A 24441-nucleotide genomic window follows, 5' to 3' on the forward strand; every position below is an offset into this window, starting at 1 on the left:
GCACATCCTTCCTCACATAAAGCAACAATAGCACTCTTTCATTGTGGCGTCAACTGCATGTAACTCACCATCCTGACACAATCAAGGAATGACTGCAACTCTTGCAGAACATGCTTACATAGGTAAAAGTAACAGCTGATGCAATATTATGTCATAACCTACATGTATCAAGCTTATCTGATTCAATCTGTAAGAAATATTGTCATATACTTACATTATTCGGACGACAATTACTATTTTAAGGAGTGATGCACTTTCTTTGAACATCAGTGTATATATATATATATATATATATTAATAAGGAAGCATACCACTTTTTCAGGGCCCACTATCCAAGCTGCCAAGAAAATGAGAAAAATGAAAATCTATAATAGGGCCAACCTGCTGGCCAGAGAGACTTGGGCAGAGGATTCTCCCCCCAACTGGGATAGGGGGAGAGAATCCTCTGCCCAAGTTGTTCAAGGTCAAATGAAAATCATTATTATAAGTTAATAAAGCAGACTCACACACATGCACATTACAGAGAAGCGACAGTACTGTCAGTTCTCAATAAAAAGTTGTGGTCCTCATACTACTATAGTAAAATATGCATGTGGATGGCGGGTATGGAAAATCACGATGCCATTTTCAGTCTGGCAATGACAAGAAATTGCAAACAAACAGAAGACTTAAGATACTGAGGGTAATCAAAACAAAAATTTCAAGGAAGTTTAATATCATTCTTACAGAATTCTCCATTCCATTTGCCACCAGTTGCTATCTTATGAGGTTGAACCTTTCTACCGGCATTATATTAACTTAAAAAACAATTATGTTAAAGCTATTGCATCTCACAAATTTTCAACTTGAACTAATTTTATTCAAACCACTGGGAATAAGAATTCATGGGGACTTCTATACAAAATTACTAGAAATAAAACTGTTAATACTAATGTTTTTGGAACAGTTATTTGTAATACAGAGAAGACAATCGATTGGAACAATGCAGTGAACCACATTTTGGACAGATTATTTCCCATAGATGATCCTGTTTCTGATTCTGAGAAACATTCTAGAATCTGGAATGACAATTTGCAATACATTTCTGATTCTCCGTAGAGACCATTCCTTCCTGATGAATTAGGTAATGTTACTAGGAAACTTAATGTTACGAAGTGTCCGAGCTTGGACTTGGTGGAGAACATTTTTATATTGAGATTTATTAAATTACGAATGCATGTTCTTATGTTATTATACAATAAATTTTTATTGGAGGGTATTTTCCCAGTTGTTTGGAAGACAGCCTTGTTGAAATTGATTTGTAAACCTAACAAACCATTAAAAGAACCTAGAATAGTTTGCTGAACGGAAATCAATTTTATTCAAAATTGATTTCCGTTCAGCAAACTATGCTTCTGGTCAGGCTGAGGGTATGCAGGACCGTTTCTAAACCAGCTTTACAGGTTCTTGCTGGAACACTGCCTTTGGACTTGATAGTGATTTTTACAGGTTTATGTTACTACATTCGTAAGCGGCAATCAGCTGAAATTTTTGGGATAAGTATCAACGCTGACACTGATATTAATAAGGAAAAAACTAGATGTTTTAATGAACTGATTAATATTTGGCAAACTAGATGGAACATGACTGCAAAGGTCTGGTTACCAGAGCATTTTTTCTTGTCGTTACTTTCTTCTTGAATAAGAAAAACCAGAGATAGTTCTCTATGGGAATGTATTTGTCCTATTTACTTACTGGACATGGTTCTTTAAATGCGAAAATTTTCCAATTTTGGTTGTCTGACATGGATCTCTGTCAATGTGGTTGTTTAGAAGATTGGAAACATATTCTTTATGATTGTACATTATATAGTGATGTTAGAGAAAGATTAATGGTCAATATTGGTAGTATGACTTTAGGGCAGGAATGGATGTTTGTTTGATATGAACAAACTTTTAATGCATTACAAGTTTTTGCAAATGCTGTTTTTAGATGAAGAGCTTCGAATAGGCAATTCACTTTTTTCTAGTAGTTAATGGTAACAGATAGTCTCTGACTAACTCAAATATGTTGGTGTGTTGGTTTACTATTTAATTTTATTGATAGCTATGTTTTTGGGTCTTTTGTATTGTTTTACTCATTAAATTAATATGATGTTTTTAGTCATTTAAAAGTGAAATTTTTGTAGCTGATTGGAAGTTTAATATAATATTATATGTTTTATATAATGTTTAATTTATGACTTCGATGTTATAAATTTTTGTTATTACTTTTACGCAGTATGAGTTTTCCACCTTATACAGGTTTTTATTTTATTTATCTAATGCATGGATGCATGACTCTTGTGTATTGAGATTGTTTTCATTTGCTGTATCTAATATAATTTATCTATTTTGTTAATATTAGTATTTTGTTGTTTTGCAGGTTTCTGTTAGTATTTTATTTTTAATTTGTTGCATGATGCATTCTGTTTACATTATTGGGTATCATACATTAAAGTTCTAATAATCATGCTTCCATGAGGTTACCTTCCTTGTACATAATTTTATTACAGTTGATCTTGACCTTATAAGGTGCTTATATAATGATGTCTAATCTTAGATGTTTATCGTATGAAGCCGTTTCTTGAACAATATGATAATCATCTTCGTCAATTACGAAAGTGTGATGTTTACAAAATGAAATCCTTACGTGGCAGAAGATTTAGTTCAAAATTTAGTTCATCTGGTTTGTGCGGCGAATTCCTTTTAAACCTTGTTTCTGGTCTGAAGATACTATTGGAAATATGCAGATTCATTTTATCAAGAAGACCTCAATGATATTTAATTGCAGAAGTATGATGTTAGAACCCTTGGTACCCATGATTGTATAAGACCTGGACTAGTTGTTACTGTATGATGTTGAAGAAGTATGATGTTAGAACTCTTGGTACCCATGATTGTATAAGACCTGGACTAGTTGTTACTGTTCAAAATTTTATGTGTTTTATTTTATTTATTTATTTTTTATTATTATTATTATTTATTTATTATTTATTTTTTTTTTTTAGGAAGCTTGTAAGGTACTCAGTTGAGAGTTAGGCGGATTTTTATGTTTAATAAAAATCCGCCTAACATAAACATTTTTATGTTTATGCAGACCTTTATGTTTAATAAAAATGTAAAAATTACAGAATTCTCACTGGGCCATAAAAATGTAAAATGGAAAAAAAAATGTAAATCAATGATTTTAAAGTTTCAGTTTGTGTTAAAAAGAACAAGCACAACAGGCTGTGGGAAATGAAAATATTCTCTAGAAAATGAGAACCTTTCACTTGGAATCCTATTGAAGTCTCTGCTTAGCTTCTTAATGATCTTAGACAGCTTTGATAGATTGGGGAATAGCTCTAGATATAAAAGTAATCACAGCTATCAAAAAAGCAGAAGCATTATTACCATTTTTATCTTTCATTATTTAATTTATGACATGTATTATCAGGCTTTGGACTGTGCATGTCAAGAGCCTTTGCGGGGACAGGAGTTAATAATCTGCTGATCTCTAAAACCTGAGAGGAATATATTGATAGTCTGGAAGATACTGAACTATGAAATGATGGTAGAGCAGTTCAGGGTCACTTATGCGTGACAGTAGATGTTTCTTGGCCTATAATGTTTAATGAATGATCTAAGGACTTTTCTGGATGAGTTTTCTGGGAAATAAAAATTCAAATCAATCAGAGTGAATATTCTGCAGTGCTAATCCTCCTTCCCAGGTAAGATTAATCATCCACAAAAAAAAATTGCATATTAAGACAACATACTGCATTCCTGACTTTAATTATTAATATGTTAATGTTATGTTGTTAGGGTTTACTTCTATTTAGTTTCCCAATCTTATTAATATATTATTAATAATTAATATCATAATTATTAATAATTATAATAATTTTATAATTTTAATTCCTACAATTATGAAAATTTATCATTTTTAAAAATCATAAAATAAATAAATATATAAATCCAAATTGGGAGCTGATCTATATTTATTACTAGTTCTGTAACCAAATGTCAAAACTTTTTCGATGATGAAAAAATATATATACTCACGGCATAAATCAGGGCGTCTCCAACCTCCATCAATCTTTCCACCTAATCTCACACATTCTCGATGGTATTCAGATAATGTGTCACATAAACAGTTCTCGCTAAGTATACTACATGAGCAATAGTCCATCATGCAGCTTTTGAAATATGGTTCTGGATCAACTAACTGAAGAAGAGAAATAATATATAATTCCTACTGTTTTTACTTTCTTAACTTTTTTTAAAAAACAACAATGTATGGCAGAGGATAATATCTTATGTCACTAGTGCCAAAGGCTGCTCTGAATACTAACTCAAGACAATTTCATAATCATCTAAAGAAGGTATTGCTAGAAAAGTCACCACAGACAGAAAAGTATTTGTATTAATTTAAAAGTGAAGCCTCCTTCCCCTTTGTGTACTTATTACTATAAAATATTTGCTTAAACATAAAAAAAAAAAAAAAAACTCCTTATACACAGAATCCTCTAGCAACAGAGATCCAATACACTACAATTTAATCCAGCACCAAAGATCTCAAAACAAAATAAACTAGACACAATACCTCTAGAAGATTGCCAAGCCATGATTTATGGCATTCCTCCTATTTGTACAGAGACAATAATAAAAAGACAATTTTATTAAATAAAATTATTATTCTAGCAAAGAATGTATTAAATAAAATGTTTGCATTAAGCATGACAACCACACATTATATGATCACCAAACAAGTGCTTTTCCCATACAGCGAAATATTATAGTCACTCTTCATGATTAAATCTCCAACAATGAAGGTTTAAGGATTATAGGATTTGCATAACACTTGCTAATGCCAACCAAATGGGAAATAAAGCTTGAATTTATCATATGGTTCATATAATAATAAAATGCTACATACCATAACATAAATTCTATACTGCTATACTGCATTTCCATATTAATTATATTCAGATAAAATAATAGGATACAGTAGTATTGCATAGGCAATACATATTAATATATTAAGGAAGTTGTGCACCTTCAGAAATATCTCACCACCTGCTGAGATTTCAGTATATTTTGGCATGTATATCTACAAATTAATAACTCATAACACCACCCCAACAGCCAAATACACAATGAAAATCATACATGGTGTGAAAAAATAATCAACTAATGAAAATCACAGAAAATTTCATACCACAAATGAAAGGCTGTGAAAGGATTAATGACTGAGTGATCACCCCCATGCCACCATACAACAACCCTTGCTCTGCTTACAAGGTTATTCAGGAGGACAGTTTACAAAACATTCCATTTAACTTTGAGAAAATATTTTAGTATTTTTACGATTGTTAATGTACGATTGTTAATGGACGGTAGTAACCTGCAATTCACCTCTCCAGAAGCATCCCAAACATGTTCTATAGAGTTCAGGCCTGGAGGATATGGCAAGCAAACCCATTCTCTAGCTATCTGTTTTTTTTTTTTTTTTTTTTCCAGAAAGTCATCAATCAAATGAGAACAATGTACAAATGCATTATTGTCCATAAAAAGGAATTGAGGGCCAAATGCATCCCACAGAGCATTAACATGTCATCTCTTTATCATCAAGCAGTTAAGGATTTGCTCTTGAGGACAGAGGAGCAAGCATTTATTAATGGTGAGGTCTCAACACTAAAACATCCTCTTCATACATGTTTGAAGGGTGATACCATGCATCCAGATGTAACACTGTTGAGAATGATTGTTCATGCTGATTCTTGACTACGAGTACACAACTTGACTCCGGTGATCAGTTTCAAATTATGATGCTCTCTACAACAGAGATTAGGATTGTGAGAATAGGATACAGAAACACAAATAAGTTTTCTAAAATAATATTCTATGTGTTTAAGACAGTAAGACACTGTATACACAAATTCAGGGCAAAGTCTCAATTTGTACCTAGTAATGAGCAAAACTAGATTTCCTACTTAGTCCATAGATTTAATACTGCACAGGAAATAATTATTATTAATTTTACTAGCCATATAGTACAAGGAAGCCTGAGGCTTATTCTGCACCAGCTAAAAAAAAATTTCCAAGTTACCCTGAGAGAGAGAGAGTCAGAAATAGAAGGGAATCATCGAGAAAGAGAAGAATGATGATATACAGCTCAGGACCATGGGTGTGCCAAACCCATACTCACCAAATGTGAGCTCCTGGGGTTAATAACAATATGATGTTGTGCAGAGAGGCTGCAAGAGTAACTCATGGTGTATTGTCAATGATATACAGAAATTTTGCTAGCAGTGATAAGGAGGTGATTGTCCCTTTGTATACAGCAATGGTCTGGCCAAACCTTGGGTACTGCAATAAGGTCTGGAGGCCTCATTTTATGAAGGATGTATAGCTGCTGGAATGAGTACAGAGAAGGGAAATGAGATTGGTGAATGGAACAAAAAGTTGCTGTTACCAAGAAAGGCTTCATTTCTGCAAATTGAAGCATCTGGAGACTAGGCACCTGCGAAGTGATCTGATTGAGGTGTAAAAGGTCTTGAATGGTTTGAGAGCAAGCTCAATGCTGATGGGATTCTTCCTCTTGCTCAGATTACTCAACTGAGGGGACATAAATTCAAATTGAGGAAAAACAATTATAGAATTGTTTGTTTGTTTGTTTGTTTGTTATTTGTTTTTTAGGAGCATTAGCAAATAAGGCCATTCTGCTCCGGGGATATGCAGTGGTCATTCCCTGACATTTCTGCATCCTCCATATTTGGTGGTCATGGGCTCGAACCACCGGTCTAATCACGAAGTATGTGCTACGCACTGCTGCTCCTGCCCACATGGCTATGGAGGCGCCAGACAATTGTAGAATAGATGTGCGGAAATTTGCCTTTAGCCAGCGGGTGGTTGATAGTTGGAACAAATTTCCATCTGTCATAATGGAGGTAGACAATTTAAATAAGTTCAAGGCAGAACTAGACAAGCATTTGGAGTGAATGGATGGGTGAAATGGGAAGGTTTTTTTTTTTTTTTTTTTTTTATTTGGCTAATCCTATATAAGCTTTCTTTCTTAATTAATAGAATTTATAACTAATTTTAAAAATATCACTACAACAGCAATCAAAATAAATTATTATAAAAGTCAGAGGCTGTTCTCTAATAATTTAATGATTATTATTTTATTTCATAATTTGATTAAGATTAAGTAAGTGTTTCATTTTGAGAGACTTTCCTTTAATGATTAGAATGACTGGAAGAAATATGAAAGAAAGCCAGCTTATAGAACATCAACAAACATTTAAAGAGGAAAAAAGAACTTCCCATTTCACCTGTTCATCCACTCTAGTAGTATATCTCGTTCCTCTTTGAATTTATTCAATTACCAACTTAAAGAACACCAGATGGAAGTTCCTTCCGACAATCAGATACCTGCTGGCTGAAGCAAATTTCCACACATCGATCCTGCAACCATCTTTCCTCAATATCAATGTACAGCCAATTATATGTGTAGTTGGAGAAAGAGAAAGGATTCCATCAGCATTCAGCTTATTCATTCCATTTAAAGCCCCATCTCAATCAGATGCCTGAATCATCACAGGTTCCTAGTCACCAGATGCTGCAGTGTGCAGACTGAAGCCTTTCTGGTAAGTGCACCCTTTTGTTCCCTTCACTAACCTTTTACTCTTCTCTATACCCATTCCAAAAGATCTACATCCTTCCTAAAATGAGGCTTCCAAACGGGTGTGCAGTACTCAACATTTGATTTAATCATTGTCTTATACAACATAATAATAATAGTAATCATGGCATGTGATGCAAGAAAGCAAACATATGACCTTATGCAGCATCAGCCAAAAAAAAAAAATTCACACAACCATTCCCTCTAAATGTTTGTCCAGTTCCTCCTTAAGTTTATTTAATCTATCAACTTCCACAATGATAAATGAAAGTTTATTCCAGCAATTAACCACCCGCTGGCTAAAGGCAAATTTCTGCACAACTATTCTACAGCTGTCTTTCCTCAATTTGAATTTATGCCCCCTTAGGTTTATAATCTGAACAAGTGGAAGAATCCCATCAGAATTCAGTGTGATCAACCCATTCAAAGCCTTATACACCTCAATCAGATCACGTCGCAGGTACCTAGTCTCCAGCCACTGCAATTTGCAGAACTTAAGCCTCTCTTGGTAAGAGGATCCCTTCATTCCCCTCATGAATCTTGTTGTCCTTCTCTGTACACACTCAAGCAAATCTACATCCGTCAGAAAATGAGGCCTCTAGACCTGTATGCAGTACTCAAGGTGTGGCCTAACCATTGCCTTATACAGAGGGACAATCACCTCCTTTTCCCTGCTAGAAAAATTCCTGTATATCATTGACAAAACTCCATTACCTGCTCTTGCAGCCTGTCAGCATTGTTCCTCAATTTTAATTTATTCCAGTATATCATTGATAGGGGGCTTAAAGGGGAACAGGTATCCTGTGTGTTATCAGACACTCAGCCTAAAACACTGATGGATCCAATATCTCTCTATTACAGAAGATTTAAAGTCCGGTTGGCCTGCCTCCCTAAAATCCACTCATGCACACCTCGATGGTAAGCCCTGTTACGTCACTTAGGTGGCAACAAACGTGTAGAGTGGTTCTCTTCAAGACGCCTGGTCAGCGTGAAGAGGAAAAGACCAAACCCTCCAGCAATGAGAGCACAACAATACAAATGGCCCTCAGTCCCCAGCAGCTTTCACTCTCCCTCTTACGGCAGGGAGAGGATCAGAGTGGAAACAGAGGGTGCTAAGAATTTCTGGGTACGACCAGGCTGCCATGCACGGAAACTGAACTTGGCCTGTTATAACGTACGATCACTCATCGGTGAAGACAGGATATTAGAGCTGGAAAAGGAATTAGAAAATGTGAATTGGAATATCATCGGTTTGGCTGAAACAAGAAGAAGAAATGAATCACTTATAAGTTTATCAAGTGGAAATCTGCTGTACACTAATGGAAACAGTGAAAGGAGTGAAGGTGGAGTTGGGTTTCTGGTCCATAAAGATTTTAAAAACAACATTTTGGAATTCAAAAGTACATCACCAAGGGTGTCAAGACTAATATTTAAGATTTCTAAGAGGTACAAGCTAAAGATTATTATGATTTATGCACCAACATCGAGCCATGATGATGAAGAGGTTGAAGAAATATACACTGAAATTGAGAGTCTTCTAGATGAGCAGAAAACCCAGTACACTATTATTATGGGGACTTCAATGCTAAGGTTGGAAAAAGGCAAAACAGCGCAGAAAGAGGAACTATAGGAAATTTTGGAATTGGTGAAAGAAATAAAAGAGGTGAAAGACTTGTGGAATTTGCAGAATCTCAAGGACTGTCAGTAATGAACACTTTTTTCAAGAAAAGGGTGAACAGAAAGTGAACATGGAAGAGTCCAAATGGATTAACAACTAATGAAATCGACTTCATCCTCACTAACAGAAGACATATTGTGAATGATGTTACCGTCCTGAATAAGGTAAATGTTGGAAGTGATCACAGAATGGTAAGATGTACACTTGATATAGATGTAGGAAAGGAAAGGAAAAAACTGACTCGAGTAAATAATACAAAGGTCTTTGAAATAACAGAGGAGGAGAAAAAGCAGTATGTACTGGAACTTAAGAACAAGTTTGAGCTTCTGCAGACTGCTCAGGACCAAGATATCAACGAGGAATATTACAACTTTCTGAAAGTGATAAAGCCCAAGAAACCTTTAGGGAAACAGAAATCCAAAGAAGAAAAAATTAGTCAAGAAACACTTGTCATGATGAACCAAAGACAACAAATGAAGAGCAAGAAAAACACTGACAGGGAGAAAATTGAGTATACTGAGTTATGCAAGGCCATTAGAAAGAGACTCAGAGAGGACATAAGAAGATTTAACACAAGAAAAGTAGAACAAGCATTAAGGGAAAACAAAGTATTTAAATCAGCAGCCATGAGCAGTAATACAGAAAGACAAATGATACTGAAACTGAAGAATAGCGATGGTGTACTTATAAACAGCAGAGAAGGCATAATTCAAATAGCAGAAGACTACTATAGAGAATTATACAAGGAGCGAGGGAAGAATACCAGCAGTGGGGAACATGGATTGCAAAGTAGCAACACATACAACATACCCGATATTCTTCCTGATGAGGTAGAACATGCATTGAAGAAAATGAAGAATCGGAAAGCCCCGGGGGAAGATGAAGTTACTGTAGAGTTGTTAAAATTGGGAGGAAGAGACATAACACAAAAACTGGCAAGGCTCTTCACAAAGTGCATTAGAAAAGGTGTGATGCCTAAGCAGTGGAATAATGCAATCATAGTTTTGCTGCATAAGAAAGGAAATAAATCAGAAATTAGAAATTATAGACCAATTAGCTTGTTATCCCATATCTACAAGTTGTTCACAAGGGTTATTACTAACAGATTAGAAAGAATACTTGATGAGAATCAACCGAAAGAGCAAGCTGGCTTTAGGACAGGATTCTCAACTATGGATCACCTTCACGTAATATCACAGCTAATGGAGAAAGCAAATGAATATAAAACACCATTACACCTGGCATTTGTGGATTATGAAAAGGCATTTGACTCCATACAGCATAAGGCAATGTTTCGGGCACAGGAAAGACAAGGCATAGATACTCCATATATTATGATTTTGAAGAAAATATATGAGAGTGCTACATCCTTTATTAGACTAGACAAAGACAGTAGCAAATTTAAAATCGAGAAAGGAGTTCGACAAGGCGACACAATATCTCCGAAGCTGTTTACTGCTGCCCTTGAGGAAGCTTTCAGAAGATTAGACTGGTCGCAGAAAGGAGTCAATGTGAATGGAGAGTACCTAAACCATTTACGATTTGCAGATGACATTGTGGTCATAAGCCACGATCCCAAAGAATTAGAGGAAAATCTTAATCAGTTATGCACAGTTAGTAAGGATTTTGGACTAAAGATGAATATGGCTAAAACAAAAGTAATGATGAACAAGTATGCCACGGAAAGGGAAATAATGATTGAAGGAGCAGTAATTGAAAAGGTGGAGTCATATACTTATCTGGGACAAGTTATTAGCTGTAATAATGATAAATGGCTGGAAGTCAAGAGAAGAATAAATTTTGGATGGATAGCATTCAGGAAATATAGCATTCACATACTGAAGAGCAATATCCCAGTTTGTCTGAAATGTAAAATAATGAATCAATGTATACTCCCCACCATGACTTATGGAAGTGAAACTTGGGCACTCAACAAAAGAATGGAAGAGAAGCTGAGAACTACACAGCGAAGAATGGAACGAATAATATTGGCAATCAGACTGTTAGATAAGAAGGGAAACACATGGATTAGGCAGCAAACTCAAGTAAAGGACATTCTTATCAAAACTAAAGAACTAAAATGGTCTTGGGCAGGACACATAGCTCGAAGACATGATGACAGATGGACTAAGAAAATAACAGAATGGTACCCAAGAGGAGCTAGAAGAAAACCTGGAAGACAAAGGCGGAGATGGATAGATGAAATTCATGAGTTTTTGAGTAGTAAATGGATGGCCAGTGCTCAAAACAGAAGGAACTGGAAAGTTGCTGGAGAGGCCTTCATCCTGCAGTGGATTGAAAATGGCTGATGATGATGATGATGATAATGATGATCATTGATAGGCGCCTCCGTAGCCAGGTGGGCAGGAGCAGCAGTGGGTAGCACACGCTTCTTAAGTAGACCGGGGTTCGAGCCCATGACCATCAAATACGGAGAATGAGGAAAGGTCAGGAATGACCACCGCATATCCCCGGAGCAATATGGCCTTAGTTGCTAATGCTCCTAAACAACAAATAACAACATATCATTGATAAAACCTCAATTATCCTAGCAGCCTCCCAGAACTGCTCAGAGAGCTTCATATCTTTCTCCACTACCTCATTTGGTACTACACAGTTGGTAGATTAATCCGAGATAACTACTACCCACATGAAGTACCCTGCATATGTCAATGTTAAACTTCAATTGCCACTTCTGCCTAATTTGTCTAAATATTTTTTCAGTAGCATACCCTGATTAGTGTCATTAACCATCCTACCAATCTTCATATCACCTGCAAACTTAGCCATCAAATCCAATATGCCGCCATCATAAACACAAAACAACAATGAACTTAGCATCAAACTCTGTGGAACTCAACAAATGACAGTAGTCCACAAAGAGCAATGCCCATTGATAACTATTCTCTGACTTCTCCAACACAACCATCCCTTTATCAACAACAGTAACTTGCCCTTAATGCCACACTGATACAGTTTATTCAGAGGTATTTTATAGGCAACAATATAAAAAGACTTTTTTGTAATCCAAATATACAATGTCAAGATTACTGTTTGCATCCATTTCCTTTGACATTGAATCATAGTATGGAATAGTATGCAACATTGTTGTACACATTGGCACTAATGACATTAAGAGAAACAGAACAACAGGATTACTTAAAAGTAGAGCTCAATGTTGAAAAAGAGCTGCGAGTTAGGGTTGAATTTGAAAGAGTCGACAATTCTGCCCAGACACGATAGGGGAGAGTATATGATGAGAGCTTTGTCAATCGATTCAGCCATGAAGAGATTGTACAAGGCTCATGGGGTAGAATTTTTCTCAGACTGGTCTGTTTGTGTTAACAGGAGAGACAGCTCCTACAAGGGGGGAATACACTTAAACAGAAAGGGTGAAAAAATATTTGCTGATGCTATTGAGGCATCTTCTACACCTCAACCATCCCTTTATCCATAGCAGCAATTTGCCTCCAATACCACACTGTTCCAATTTGTGCAGCAGTCTTCCATGCGCAAAAGTTTCGAAAGCCTTTCAAAGATCCAAATATATAATATCAAAGTTATTCCCTGCATCCAGTTCTTTTGTGACTGCATCATAGTATCCAATCAAATTGGTCAGGCAAGATTTTCCCTTAACAAAACCATGCTGTGTCCGAGCTATAACTGAAGTCTTGTCTAGATGATCATCAGAACTTCTTTAACAGTGCCTCCATTAATTTTCCTGGAACAGAAGTTAAACTCACAGGTCTATAATTACTTGTGTCAGCCTTTGATCCTCCTTTGTGAATTGGGATCACATTTGCACATCTCCAGTCCATGGGTACCTCCCCTGAGTCCAAAGAAGCTCTCATAATTATGGCTAAGGGTTTGCTTACTTCCTTTGCTGCCTCCTTGAATATAACTGGATAGATCCCATCAACCTTGGGTGCCTTTTTTATGTTTATCCTCAACAATTTATCCTCCACTTTCCTCTCAGTTATTACAAAATCATCTAGCTCACTGCCAGAGTTTACTTCACCTCTGGCATTCCCCTTCCTGAATATACTCCTCATGTGTGAATGTAGATGCAAAATACACGTTTAGTTTGTTAGCCACCTGAGCAGGATCCTCAACTGTTGAACCATCAATATCCAGAGGACCAATCTGATTCATCCCTTTCCTTCTAGAGTTTACATAAGTAAAGAACTCTTTGCTGTTTTTCTTTGCATCCTTTGCCCAGGATTTCTCATAATCTGTCTTTGCCTGCCTAATCTCCTTTGTGACGGTTACAGACCAGCTTATATCTATCATAGGCTTCCGTGTCACCCGTTAATTTATATGTATCCCATGCATTTTTCTTCTCTGCCATATGTCTCATTAGTTCATCTGACATCCATTTAGGTCTAAACCTTGAACAATATTTCTTAGTTGGTATGTAAAGCCTAGTAGCTTCCAAGGTAAGTTCTTTGAATGCTTCCCATTTTGAATTTGCTGTTGGTAACATCATCAGTTGGTCCCACTATATAGAATTTAAATACTGTCTCAGACCATCATAGCCACCTTTACGAAAGCAAAAACCCTTCACTTTACCCCTGATGGTAGTTACCTCTTTGAGTAAATCCCACTTCAGCACACTTTGATCACTGCCACCTAGTAGTTCCTTTATCTGCAGATTCTTAATGCATGAAGAATCACTACTGATAATCAGATCAAGAGTATTACTCCCTCTAGTTGCCTCCCGAACATGCTGATGTAGAAAACAATCATCCAATAAATCCACAAAAGCCTTGCTAGTGTGTGAGTGACCAACCCACAAATTCCAGTCAATATCTGGGAAATTAAAATCCCCCATTATAAGACTCTCTGATTTACTGGCCCACTCTATTTCCCTGTACAGTTTCTTATTATATTCATCAGCGTCATTAGGCCTATAGCACACTCCTACTCTCAATTTTGATCTCCCAGTGCTTATGTCACACCAAACTGACTTGACGCTGCACTGTCCAGCGATGTCGACTGGCTTCACTTCCTTGGATTTTATGTGTTTCTTAACTAATAGCATAACCCCCTCCTCCCTTCCTGTCCTGTCTATCCTTTCTGTACACACACTGTACTCTCCAAATTCCAGATCTGCATTCCTTATATCTGTGTGACACCACGTCTCTGACATCCCAACAATATCTGCCTTTGATGTTTTGAGCAATACCTCAAATTCACCAAATTTATTTAGCAAACTCCTAACATTGGTGTACACAGAAGTATACATGCACCTGTTCCTATTCTTAGCTACCCAATATAACCCATGTGTTTACTTGTACCGCAATGACTCCCAGCAGTCTCTGAAATATCCTGCATCTTGTTTTCCAGGCTGCTGCTCATCCAATAGAACAGTGGAAGAATCACTTTCACCTCTGCCAGTGGCTACTGTTATTCTATTCGTCCTTGTATCCCCCCCCCAGGCTAGCAGTTTTCCGACCCACCTAACACTGCCTCAATAGCATCAGTAAATATTCTTGCACCCTCTCTATTTTAGTGTAACCCATCCCTGCAGAACCAGTCTCTCCTGTTAACAAGTACAGACCAGGCTGAAAAAAATCTACCCCTTGGGCCTTGCACAATCTTTCCAGGGCTGAATTGATCGACAAGGCTCTCATCATATACTCCCTCCTATCGTGCCTGGGCAGAATTGCAGACACTTTCAAATTGAACCCTAATTCCCGGCTTTTTTTCAACAGTGACCTGTACTTGTTAAGTAATTCCGCCGATCTCCTACTCTTAAATGGATGTCAGATGAAAAAAAAGAAACTAAGGATAGAGTATAAAAATGCATAAGATGCATATAAATTATCAGATGACACAGAAGCCTCTGGTATACATAAGCTGGTCTGTAATCATGTCACAAAGGAGGTTAGGCAAGCTAAAGCAGATTACAAGAAATACTTTGGCAAAGGACACAAAGAAAAACAGTAAAGACTTCTTTACTTATATAAACTTTAGAAGAAAGGGAATGAATCACAGTGGTCCACTCAATATGGATGGTTTGACTTTTGAGGATCCTGCTCACGTAGCTGACTAACTAAACAAGTATTTTACATCTACATTCACAAATGAGGAGTTATTCAATGAGGGGAATGCCAGAAGTGTAACAAATTCTGGGAGTGAGCTAAATGATTTTGTAATAACTGAGAGCAAAGTGGAAGTGAAATTGTTGAAGTTAAACATAACAAAAGCACTTATAGTGGATGGAGTCTATCCAGTTATATTAAAGGAGGCAGCCAAGTAAATAAGCAAACCCTTAGCCATAGTTATGAGTGCTTCCTTGTACTCAGGAGAGGTCCCCACGGACTAGAGATGTGTAAATGTGATCCCAATTCACAAAGGAGGATCACAGGGTGACACAAGTAATTACAGACCTGTTAGACTTCCGTTCCAAGGAAATTAATGGAGGCACTGGTTAAAGAAGCACTGCAGGATGATCTGGACAAGACTGCTGTTATAGTTCAGACACAGCATGGTGTTGTTAAGGAGAAGTCTTGTCTGACCAATTTAATTGAATACTATGATTTGGTCACAAAGGAACTGGATGCAGGGAATATCTTTGATATCATATATTTGGATCTTAGAAAGGCTTTTGATATTGTTGCACATGGAAGACTGCTGCACAAATTGGAGCAGTGTGGCATTGGAGGCAAATTGCTGCTATGGATAAAAGGGATGGTTGAATGGGAGAAGACAGAGAGTGGTAATCAACGGACACTGCTCTTCGTGGATTAATGTTATTAGTGGAATCCCTCAGGATTCAGTGTTGGGTTCATTGTTGTTTTCTGTATCTATAAATGATATTGAGGAAGATATATCAGGCTTAATGTCCAAGTTTGCGGACGATATGAAGTTTGGCAGGGTTGATAATGACACTAATGACGGTACACTACTGCAACAGGATCTAGAAAAGTTTTGCAGATGAGCTGAGAGATGGCAACTGAAGTTTAATATTGACAAAGGTAAAGTATTGTGTATGGGTAACTGTAACCACAGAGTAATGTATCAACTGTGTGCATTTTCTACAATTTTCTACACTCAGGGTGGTAGAAAATGAAAAAGCCCTGGGGTAATTGGGCAGTCAGATATGGAGTTTTTTGAGCAGTACAGATAGTCTGCAAGAATAGCTCATGGTGTCTTGTCAATGATATATACATGAATTTTTCTAGAATAGATAAGGAAGTAATTATTCCCTTTTGTAAGACTGTGGGAAGGCCACACCTTGATTACTATGTACCGAACCGGGTGCCTCATGTTTGGAAGGATTTAGAGCTGCTGTAGTGAGTAGAGAGAAGGGTAATGAGATTGATGAATGGAACAAAGTGTTGCTCTTATAAAGAAAGTCTTAAGTTCTGCAAATTGCAGGTGTTTGGAGACTAGGCACATGCAAGGTGATTTGATTGAGGTGTATAAGGCCTTGATGGTTTGATCAAGCTCAATGCTGATAGGATTCTTCATCTTTCCCAGATTGGTCGCCTAAGGAGACATATAGTCAAATTGAGGAAGGCCAGCTGTAGACTAGATGTGTGGAAATTTGCCTTTGGCCAGCGGGTGATTGATTCCTGAAACAAACTTCTAACTATCATAGAAGTGGACAGCTGAAATAAATTCAAGACAGAACTAGACAAACATTTGAAGTTAATGAATGGGTGAAATGGGAAGGGTTTTTTTTTTTTTTTTGATGTTATATAAGCTTGCTTTTTTGCATCATATCTACTAATGCTAATAGGACTGGTCAGGGAAGATTGCACTTTAACAAATCCATGCTATGACTGTAGTAAAACTGCATTCTGTACAGACAGTCCTGCATTCTTTAATCAGACACTCCATTATTTTCTATGGCAAAATTTAAGCTAACAGTTCTGCTAATTATTCATATCACCCTTTTATCACCATTTGTGAATTGTGAATTGCAAATAAATATGCACATTTATGGTACCTGTGCACTGGAAATTTCACATAATCATGGCAAAAGGTTTGCATATCTCCTTTACTAGCTTCCTCAATATAACTTGATCAATCCCACCCATTCTGATTCTTTTTAGGCACCTATTGTCTTCACCATCTATCCATATGTAACAGAGGGACTTTTAGGAGATGGATTTTCATGAAATTTTATATTTTGGCATTTTAAAAATATTTGTCAATAAATTCCAAATTTCATTAAAATCCAATAAATAGAAATCTGGCAAATAATGTAGTTTTAATTCAGCATTGTTAGTTTTAGACAATCCATGCACACTTTCCTATTGTGCAAGATTTGTGAACGTGCTATTGCTTGTAAAGAAATATATAAATACAGAGAGAAAATAAACTTAAAAAAGTATATGGGGAAAGAGTAATAAATATTATACAGTTCTAAATTAATTTGACAGTTAATTTAAGAAAAAGTAAAAGTACAGAATTTTATTGTGTTCTATAAAGTGATAAACTTGGTAATTAATTGATAAGGAGATAAGTGTATTTACTTTTCAGTTCTATTGAGCTTAGGAAAATTTAAGGCAAAAAAAAAAAAAACACAAAAAACGTATAGCATAATGCACCATGCATCAACTAACTTGTTTATCTTCAGCTTCAACAATTTCTGTTCCACTTTCTCTCTTCTTAGTTATCACAAAATTATTTAGCTGTCGCTCTTAGAATTTGATAAATTCCTGGAAGACCCATCCCTGAAAAATATCCCTTCTGTGTGAATGGAAATGCAAAATACCTATTACCTGAGGAGGAACATCAACAGTTAAACTATTCATATCTAGTGGACTAATGCAATTCACTCCCTTCCTTCTAGTGTTTACATAAACAAAGAAGTCTTTGCCACTTTTCTTTGCATTCTTTGCCAGAGACCTCTCATAGTGTGCCTTAGCTTACTTAACCTCTGTTGTGACCTGATTGCATACTAGTTTATATCTACTGCTGGCTTCTGTATCACCTACTAATTTATATGCATCCCATGAATTTTTCTTCTCCGTCACATATCCCATCAGTACAGCTGATATCCATTTAGGTCTGAACTTTGAACAGTATTGCTTAGTTGGTATAAAAAGCCTAGTAATTTCTAGGATCACTTCCCGGAATGCTTCCTATTTAGAATTTCTTGTCTGGAACTTCAATAGTTGATCCCACTGCACAGAATCTAGGAACTGTCCAAGGCCACTGTAGTCACCCTTACAAAAGCAAAAGCCCTTCCCTTTGCCCTTGACAGTAGTTATGTCTTTAAGTAAATCCCACATCAATACACTGTGATCACTACCATCCAATGGGTCTTTTATCTGCAGATTCTTAATTCATGAAGAGTTACTGCTGATAATGTTGTTGCCCCTCTAACATGCTGATGCATGAAACAGTCATCCAATATATACCATAAAAATCTTACTAAAAATCCAACCTGCAAGTTCCAGTCAATGCCTGGAAAGTTAACCCCCCCCCATTAATCTGATTTACTGGCCTCCTATCTGTACAGTTGTTTTTTAGACTCAATGCAGTCATTAGGTCTATAACACACTCCTGCTCTCATTTTTGTTTCCCAGAGCTTATGTCACACCAAACTGTCTCAACTTTGCACTGGCCACCTAATATCAACTGGATGAACATCCTCAGATTTTATCCGCTTTTTAACTAAGAGCATAACTCCTCCCACCACTACTGAACTGTCTCTCCAGGGTTTCCAAGTTCCAGTCATGAGCATCCTATAGTGATATGGACTGGTTCATCCATTCTCTTCTTCATGTAGCTATACATGATCTACAAGATCTACTTGTGAAGCAGTGGATCAAGCTGGACTGTATCATACCAACTATTAATCTCAAAGCATCCCCTTGTGATGCAATGACTTAAATGCAAATAATGGACTTATCAGAAATGTACATATCAAAACTTGAACACCTCTTCTCTTTTTCTTTTTGGGTATCATCAGTATGCAGATCCCTGTTCTGGCTCCACATGTCAGGAATTTTAACCAATTAGTGGCAGAGGGAAAATGAATTAAATTATTGTATTATATTATATGTGTTACAAAAATTATTTGTACGGTATTTTATACAGGTAGCAGGGTTACCAAGTTTAATAAATAAAAAAGTCCTTCCATCTTTTTTTTTATCTATATTCTTTTCCTTTCCTTTCCTTTCCTTTCCTTTCCTCTCTCTCTCTCTCTCTCTCTCTCTCTCTCTCTCTCTCTCTCTCTCTCTCTCTCTCTCTCGTACCCCTGGTCTAAGCCATCAGGGGTATGGGATTTGCTGATACCCACTAGTATAGCCCTACCACCAGTGGGTGCAGGATTTTTTTTTTTTTTTTTTTTTGTGAATATGGATTTTTGCTGGCACCCACTGGTACAGCACTACATCCCTCACGTGGGTGTGGGATTTCACCCTTTAGAGCAGATAATGATTACAGTGACTGAGGTCCCCACGTTTCACACTGTGGCCCACCTCATGGTAGATGGGCAGGTTTTCCAGGTGATCACCTTCCTGGCAACAAAATGGCCATAAACAACACCACAATACACACACTGCACAAAAATAATATAACATTACATTTCAGGACATTTTACAGAGCTCTCGAATCTCATAGTGAATTAAAGTGGAACTAAACTAACATGCTGGAGCTACTGTACATAAGATAATATACATGTCCTTTCCGTACACATTAGTATATATGCACAAACTATACACATACAAGTACAAGGGGTCAAGAATATAGTGGAACTGATCATCTGTTTGTTATGCATTTGTGGATAGGTGGGTGTCTACCTATGGCCACCCCAATATTTTGGAGAGCCAAAATGTTGAAATATATGTACAAATACAGTAAAATCCCCTTACAATGAATACTGTTTTAATTTCGCTATAATTAAAATATTTCCAAATCCTAGCCGATTTCCCTTATATGTTCTCTAAGCCATCCTGTGAACTAAAAGTTTACATGAAAAATTCAGTACAACGAATTATTTTAAAAAGTAATCTATGCTCAAAATACAGCTATTGATTTACACTGAAAGAAAGGTTTACTGGAAAATATGAATGGCACTATATAGCTCATATTGTAAATATGGCTTTGGAAGCACCCCTCCAAAAAAACATGTAAGTTTTAAAAAAATGGACAAACTATTCATTATTAAATTCTTTACTATGTTTTCCACATTTATGAGATTTTATGATTTTTTTTGTAACCACTTGCAGTACCCACATATTTTTGAACGCACTAAGACTACATTTTTTTGTATTAATGAGAGGAAAAAAATAATTAAATGTTAAATTGGTTTTAATGTTTCACTGATCCACTGATGTATTAATATGTGAGAAGACACATTAAGTCTTACCTACTGTATCATATGTCTGAATGTGTGGTATTTCTTATAAATAAAATGTGTTCAAACTCAAACTTTGTGAACAAAATATTTCTAATTTTATAATACACATATTTTGTCATGTTATTTATTTATTTTCGATTTTAAATTTCATACTTAAGTAAAATAAATTAAAAATCACTATGTAATCACTATGTACACATGAGTGCATGCTTACACATATGTAAGCATGCACTCACACACACAGCCCTACCATTAATATCTTGTTATTTGCATATCTGCAAATAACCTTTATTTATAGAAAAACTAATATGTGCTGAAACCTTCATGACAGCCTCATGAGAAGAGTTTAAATAAATATAAGGAAGCATTAGAAAAATCATTAGAGGGAACAGACAAATGCAGTAGGGTTTTTTTTTTTTTTTTTTGGCCGATACTAAGTAAGCTTGCTTCATTGCATCATTTTCTACTATTATTCTAATACTGGGAGTGGGCAACATTTTTAAATGACAGGCCAAATAAAATATCTGTGAGATACAACAAGGGGCCAAATTTTTTTTAGCTTTCCACGATTTTTAGGATTATTAAAATAGTGTATAATGAAAAAATTGTCATAAGCAGTTTTATGTTATTTATTTTAATATTTATACATACTTGAACATATAATTAATTTTATTAATAAGAAAAACGAAATACAAATTCAACATAAAATTACAAAAATACAATTATCGTACAAAATACAAATACAATTCCAGTAACAAAAATTGAAATATTTTATTTTTATAATATTTAATGAGAGATTTGATATTGTTTATTTTTTTATCAGTGAATTGATACCTGGATCAGTATTTGTCATAGCAATACGTAAAGTATTTTCTAAATCTACATCCGAAATTTGGGACCTGTACTTGGATTTTATAAATGTAATTTTTTAAAAAAAAATTTTCACATCTGTAAAAAAAAAAAAGTAAAGTGCAGCCATTATCAACCCACTGCAGGGTGGAAGCCTCCTCAACAATTCATGCTGAGGGAAATGGACCATAATCTGCCACGCTGGTCCAGTGCGGGTTGGCAGATCGACCGTATTCAGCAGTCAGGGGCTTGAACCCCGGTCTACTCAAAGAGCGTGTGCTACTGCACTCCCGCTCCTGCCCACTCGGCTACGGGGGCCGTTCACATCTGTATGTGCTTTCAAATAATGACAGAATTTTCTTTGCATTATCTATCACCTGTGGAAATTCTTTGCATTTCAAATTTTTATAAAATTTGTCTTGAGATAATTCCAAAAATTTCATTTTCTTTGGTGGGCCATTTATTATACAGGAGGAAAGGTCAATATTCCAGAAGGTAATTTTAGATCATTTTAAGCAAAAAAGTTCATACAAACATGTGACCTATCCCGAATGGTTTCCGAGATAGAGCTACTTTAATTTACATTTGTTTTGAAACTGGCACGCAATATTTTCCTTCCCTCCAATCAGACTGCACCATTTAGCATTAGCATTAGCATTAGCAGAGGCATTTGATGCAAGAAAGCAAGCTTATGCAGCATCAGCCAAAAAAAAAAAAAAAAAAAAACCCACTTCCACTTCACCCCTCTGTTCGTTCAAAATACCTGTCCAGCTGAGCCTTAAACTTATTTAGGCTATCAACCTCCACCACAAGGGATGGAAGTCTGTTCCACCAACCAACCACCCGCTGGCTAAAGGCAAATTTCCGCACGTCTATCCTACATCTGTCTTTCCTCAATTTGAATTTATGCCCTCTCAGGTGATTTTTCTGAGCTAGAGGAAGAATCCCATCAGCATTGAGCATGCTTAAACCATTCAAGGCTTTATACACCTCTATCAGATCACCTCGCTGGTGCCTAGTCTCCAGACATTGTAATTTGCAAAACTTAAGCCTTTCTTCGTAAGAGCACCCCTTTGTTCCATTCACTAATCTTGTTGCCCTTCTCTGTACTCGTTCCAGCAGCTCTACATCCTTCTTGAAATGAGGCCTCCAGACCTGTATACAGTACTCTAGGTGTGGCCTGACCATCGCCTTATACAATGGAATAATCACCTCCTTATCCCTGCTGGAAAAATTCCTGTATATCATTGACAATACTCCATGAGCTACTCTTGCAGCCCGTCTGCACTGCTCAGAGAACTTCATATCTGCCTGCACAACCACCCCCAAGTCCCTTTCATTCTCTACCACTGTCAGTGTAGTACCACAGAGTTGATACGTTGCTCTGGGGTTGCTGTTTCCCATGTGTAGTACTTTACATTTGTCAATGTTAAACTTCATTTGCCACCTCTCAGCCCATCTGCTCAACCTTTCCAGATCCTGTTGCAGCAGCATAGTGTCAGTAGTGTCCTTGACAACCCTGCCAACCTTTGTATCGTCTGCAAACTTGGACATTAAGCCCGATATACCATCATCAATATCATTTATAAATACAGAAAACAATAATGCACCCAACACTGAGCCCTGAGGGACTCCACTAATAACATCAGTCCACGATGAGCAGTGTCCATTGATTACCACTCTCTGTCTTCTCCCCCTCAACCACCCCTTTATCCATAGCAGCAATTTGCCTCCAATGTCACACTGCTCCAATTTGTGTAGCAGTCTTCCATGTGCAACAGTATCAAAAGCCTTTCTAAGATCCAAGTATATAATATCAAAGTTATTCCCTGCATCCAGTTCTTTTGTGACTGCATCATAGTATCCAATCAAGTTGGTCAGGCAAGACTTCCCCTTAACAAAACCATGCTGTGTCTGAGCTCTAACTGAAGTCTTGTCTAAATGATCCTGCAGTGCTTCTTTAACCAGTGCCTCCATTAATTTTCCTGGAACAGAAGTTAAGCTCACAGGTCTATAATTACTTGTGTCAGCCTTTGATCCTCCTTTGTGAATTGGGGTCACATTTGCACATTTCCAGTCTATGGGTACCTCCCCTGAGTCCAAGGAAGCTCTCATAATTATGGCTAAGGGTTTGCTTACTTCCTTTGCTGCCTCCTTTAATATAACTGGATAGATCCCATCCACCCCTGGTGCCTTTCTTGTGTTTATCTTCAACAGTTTCTCCTCCACTTTACTCCCAGTTATTTCAAGATTCTGTAGCTTACTGCTAGAGTTGAATACACCTCTGGCATTCCCCTCGCTGAATAACTCCTCATGTGTGAATGTCGATGCAAAATATTCATTTAGTTTGTTAGCTACCTGAGCAGGATCATCAACACTTGACCCATCAATATCAAGTGGACCAATCTGATTCATCCCCTTCCTTCTAGAGTTTACATAAGTAAAGAACTCTTTGCTGTTTTTCTTTGCATCCCTTGCCAAGGATTTCTCGTAATCTGCCTTCGCCTGCCTAACCTCCTTTGTAACTTGGTTGCATATCAACTTGTATCTATCATAGGCTTCTGTGTCATGTGTTAATTTGTATGTATCCCATGCATTTTTCTTCTCTGCCATATGACATCCATTTTGGCCTAAACCTTGAACAATATTTCTTAGTTGGTATGTAAAGCCTAGTAGCTTCCAAGATAAGTTCTTTGAATGCTTCCCATTTTGAATTTGCTGTTGGTAACATCATCAGTTGGTCCCACTGTATAGAATTTAAATACTGTCTCAGTCCATCGTAGTCGCCTTTACGGAAGCAATAACCCTTCCCTTTACCCCTAATGGTAGTTACCTCTTTGAGTAAATCCCACTTCAGCACACTGTGATCACTGCCACCTAGTGGTTCATTTATCTGCAGATTCTT

At 36.7% G+C, this 24441-nt stretch overlaps 1 protein-coding gene across 2 annotated transcripts in view; it reads right to left on the reverse strand.

Moving 5' to 3' along the window:
• Positions 1-24441, reverse strand: part of LOC150091211 (hemocytin-like) — a 1750539-nt gene that overhangs the window by 1411306 nt on the left and 314792 nt on the right. For both annotated transcript variants that reach the window (XM_090374755.1, XM_090374750.1), the window contains one exon: positions 4065-4227. In XM_090374755.1, coding sequence (XP_090230881.1) covers positions 4065-4227 — 163 coding nt within the window. The remainder of the gene's footprint in view (positions 1-4064; positions 4228-24441) is intronic.

The sequence above is a fragment of the Mastigoproctus giganteus genome, chromosome 1, assembly GCF_048544385.1.
Source record: "Mastigoproctus giganteus isolate SK-2022 chromosome 1, ASM4854438v1, whole genome shotgun sequence".
NCBI lineage: Eukaryota > Metazoa > Arthropoda > Arachnida > Uropygi > Thelyphonidae > Mastigoproctus > Mastigoproctus giganteus.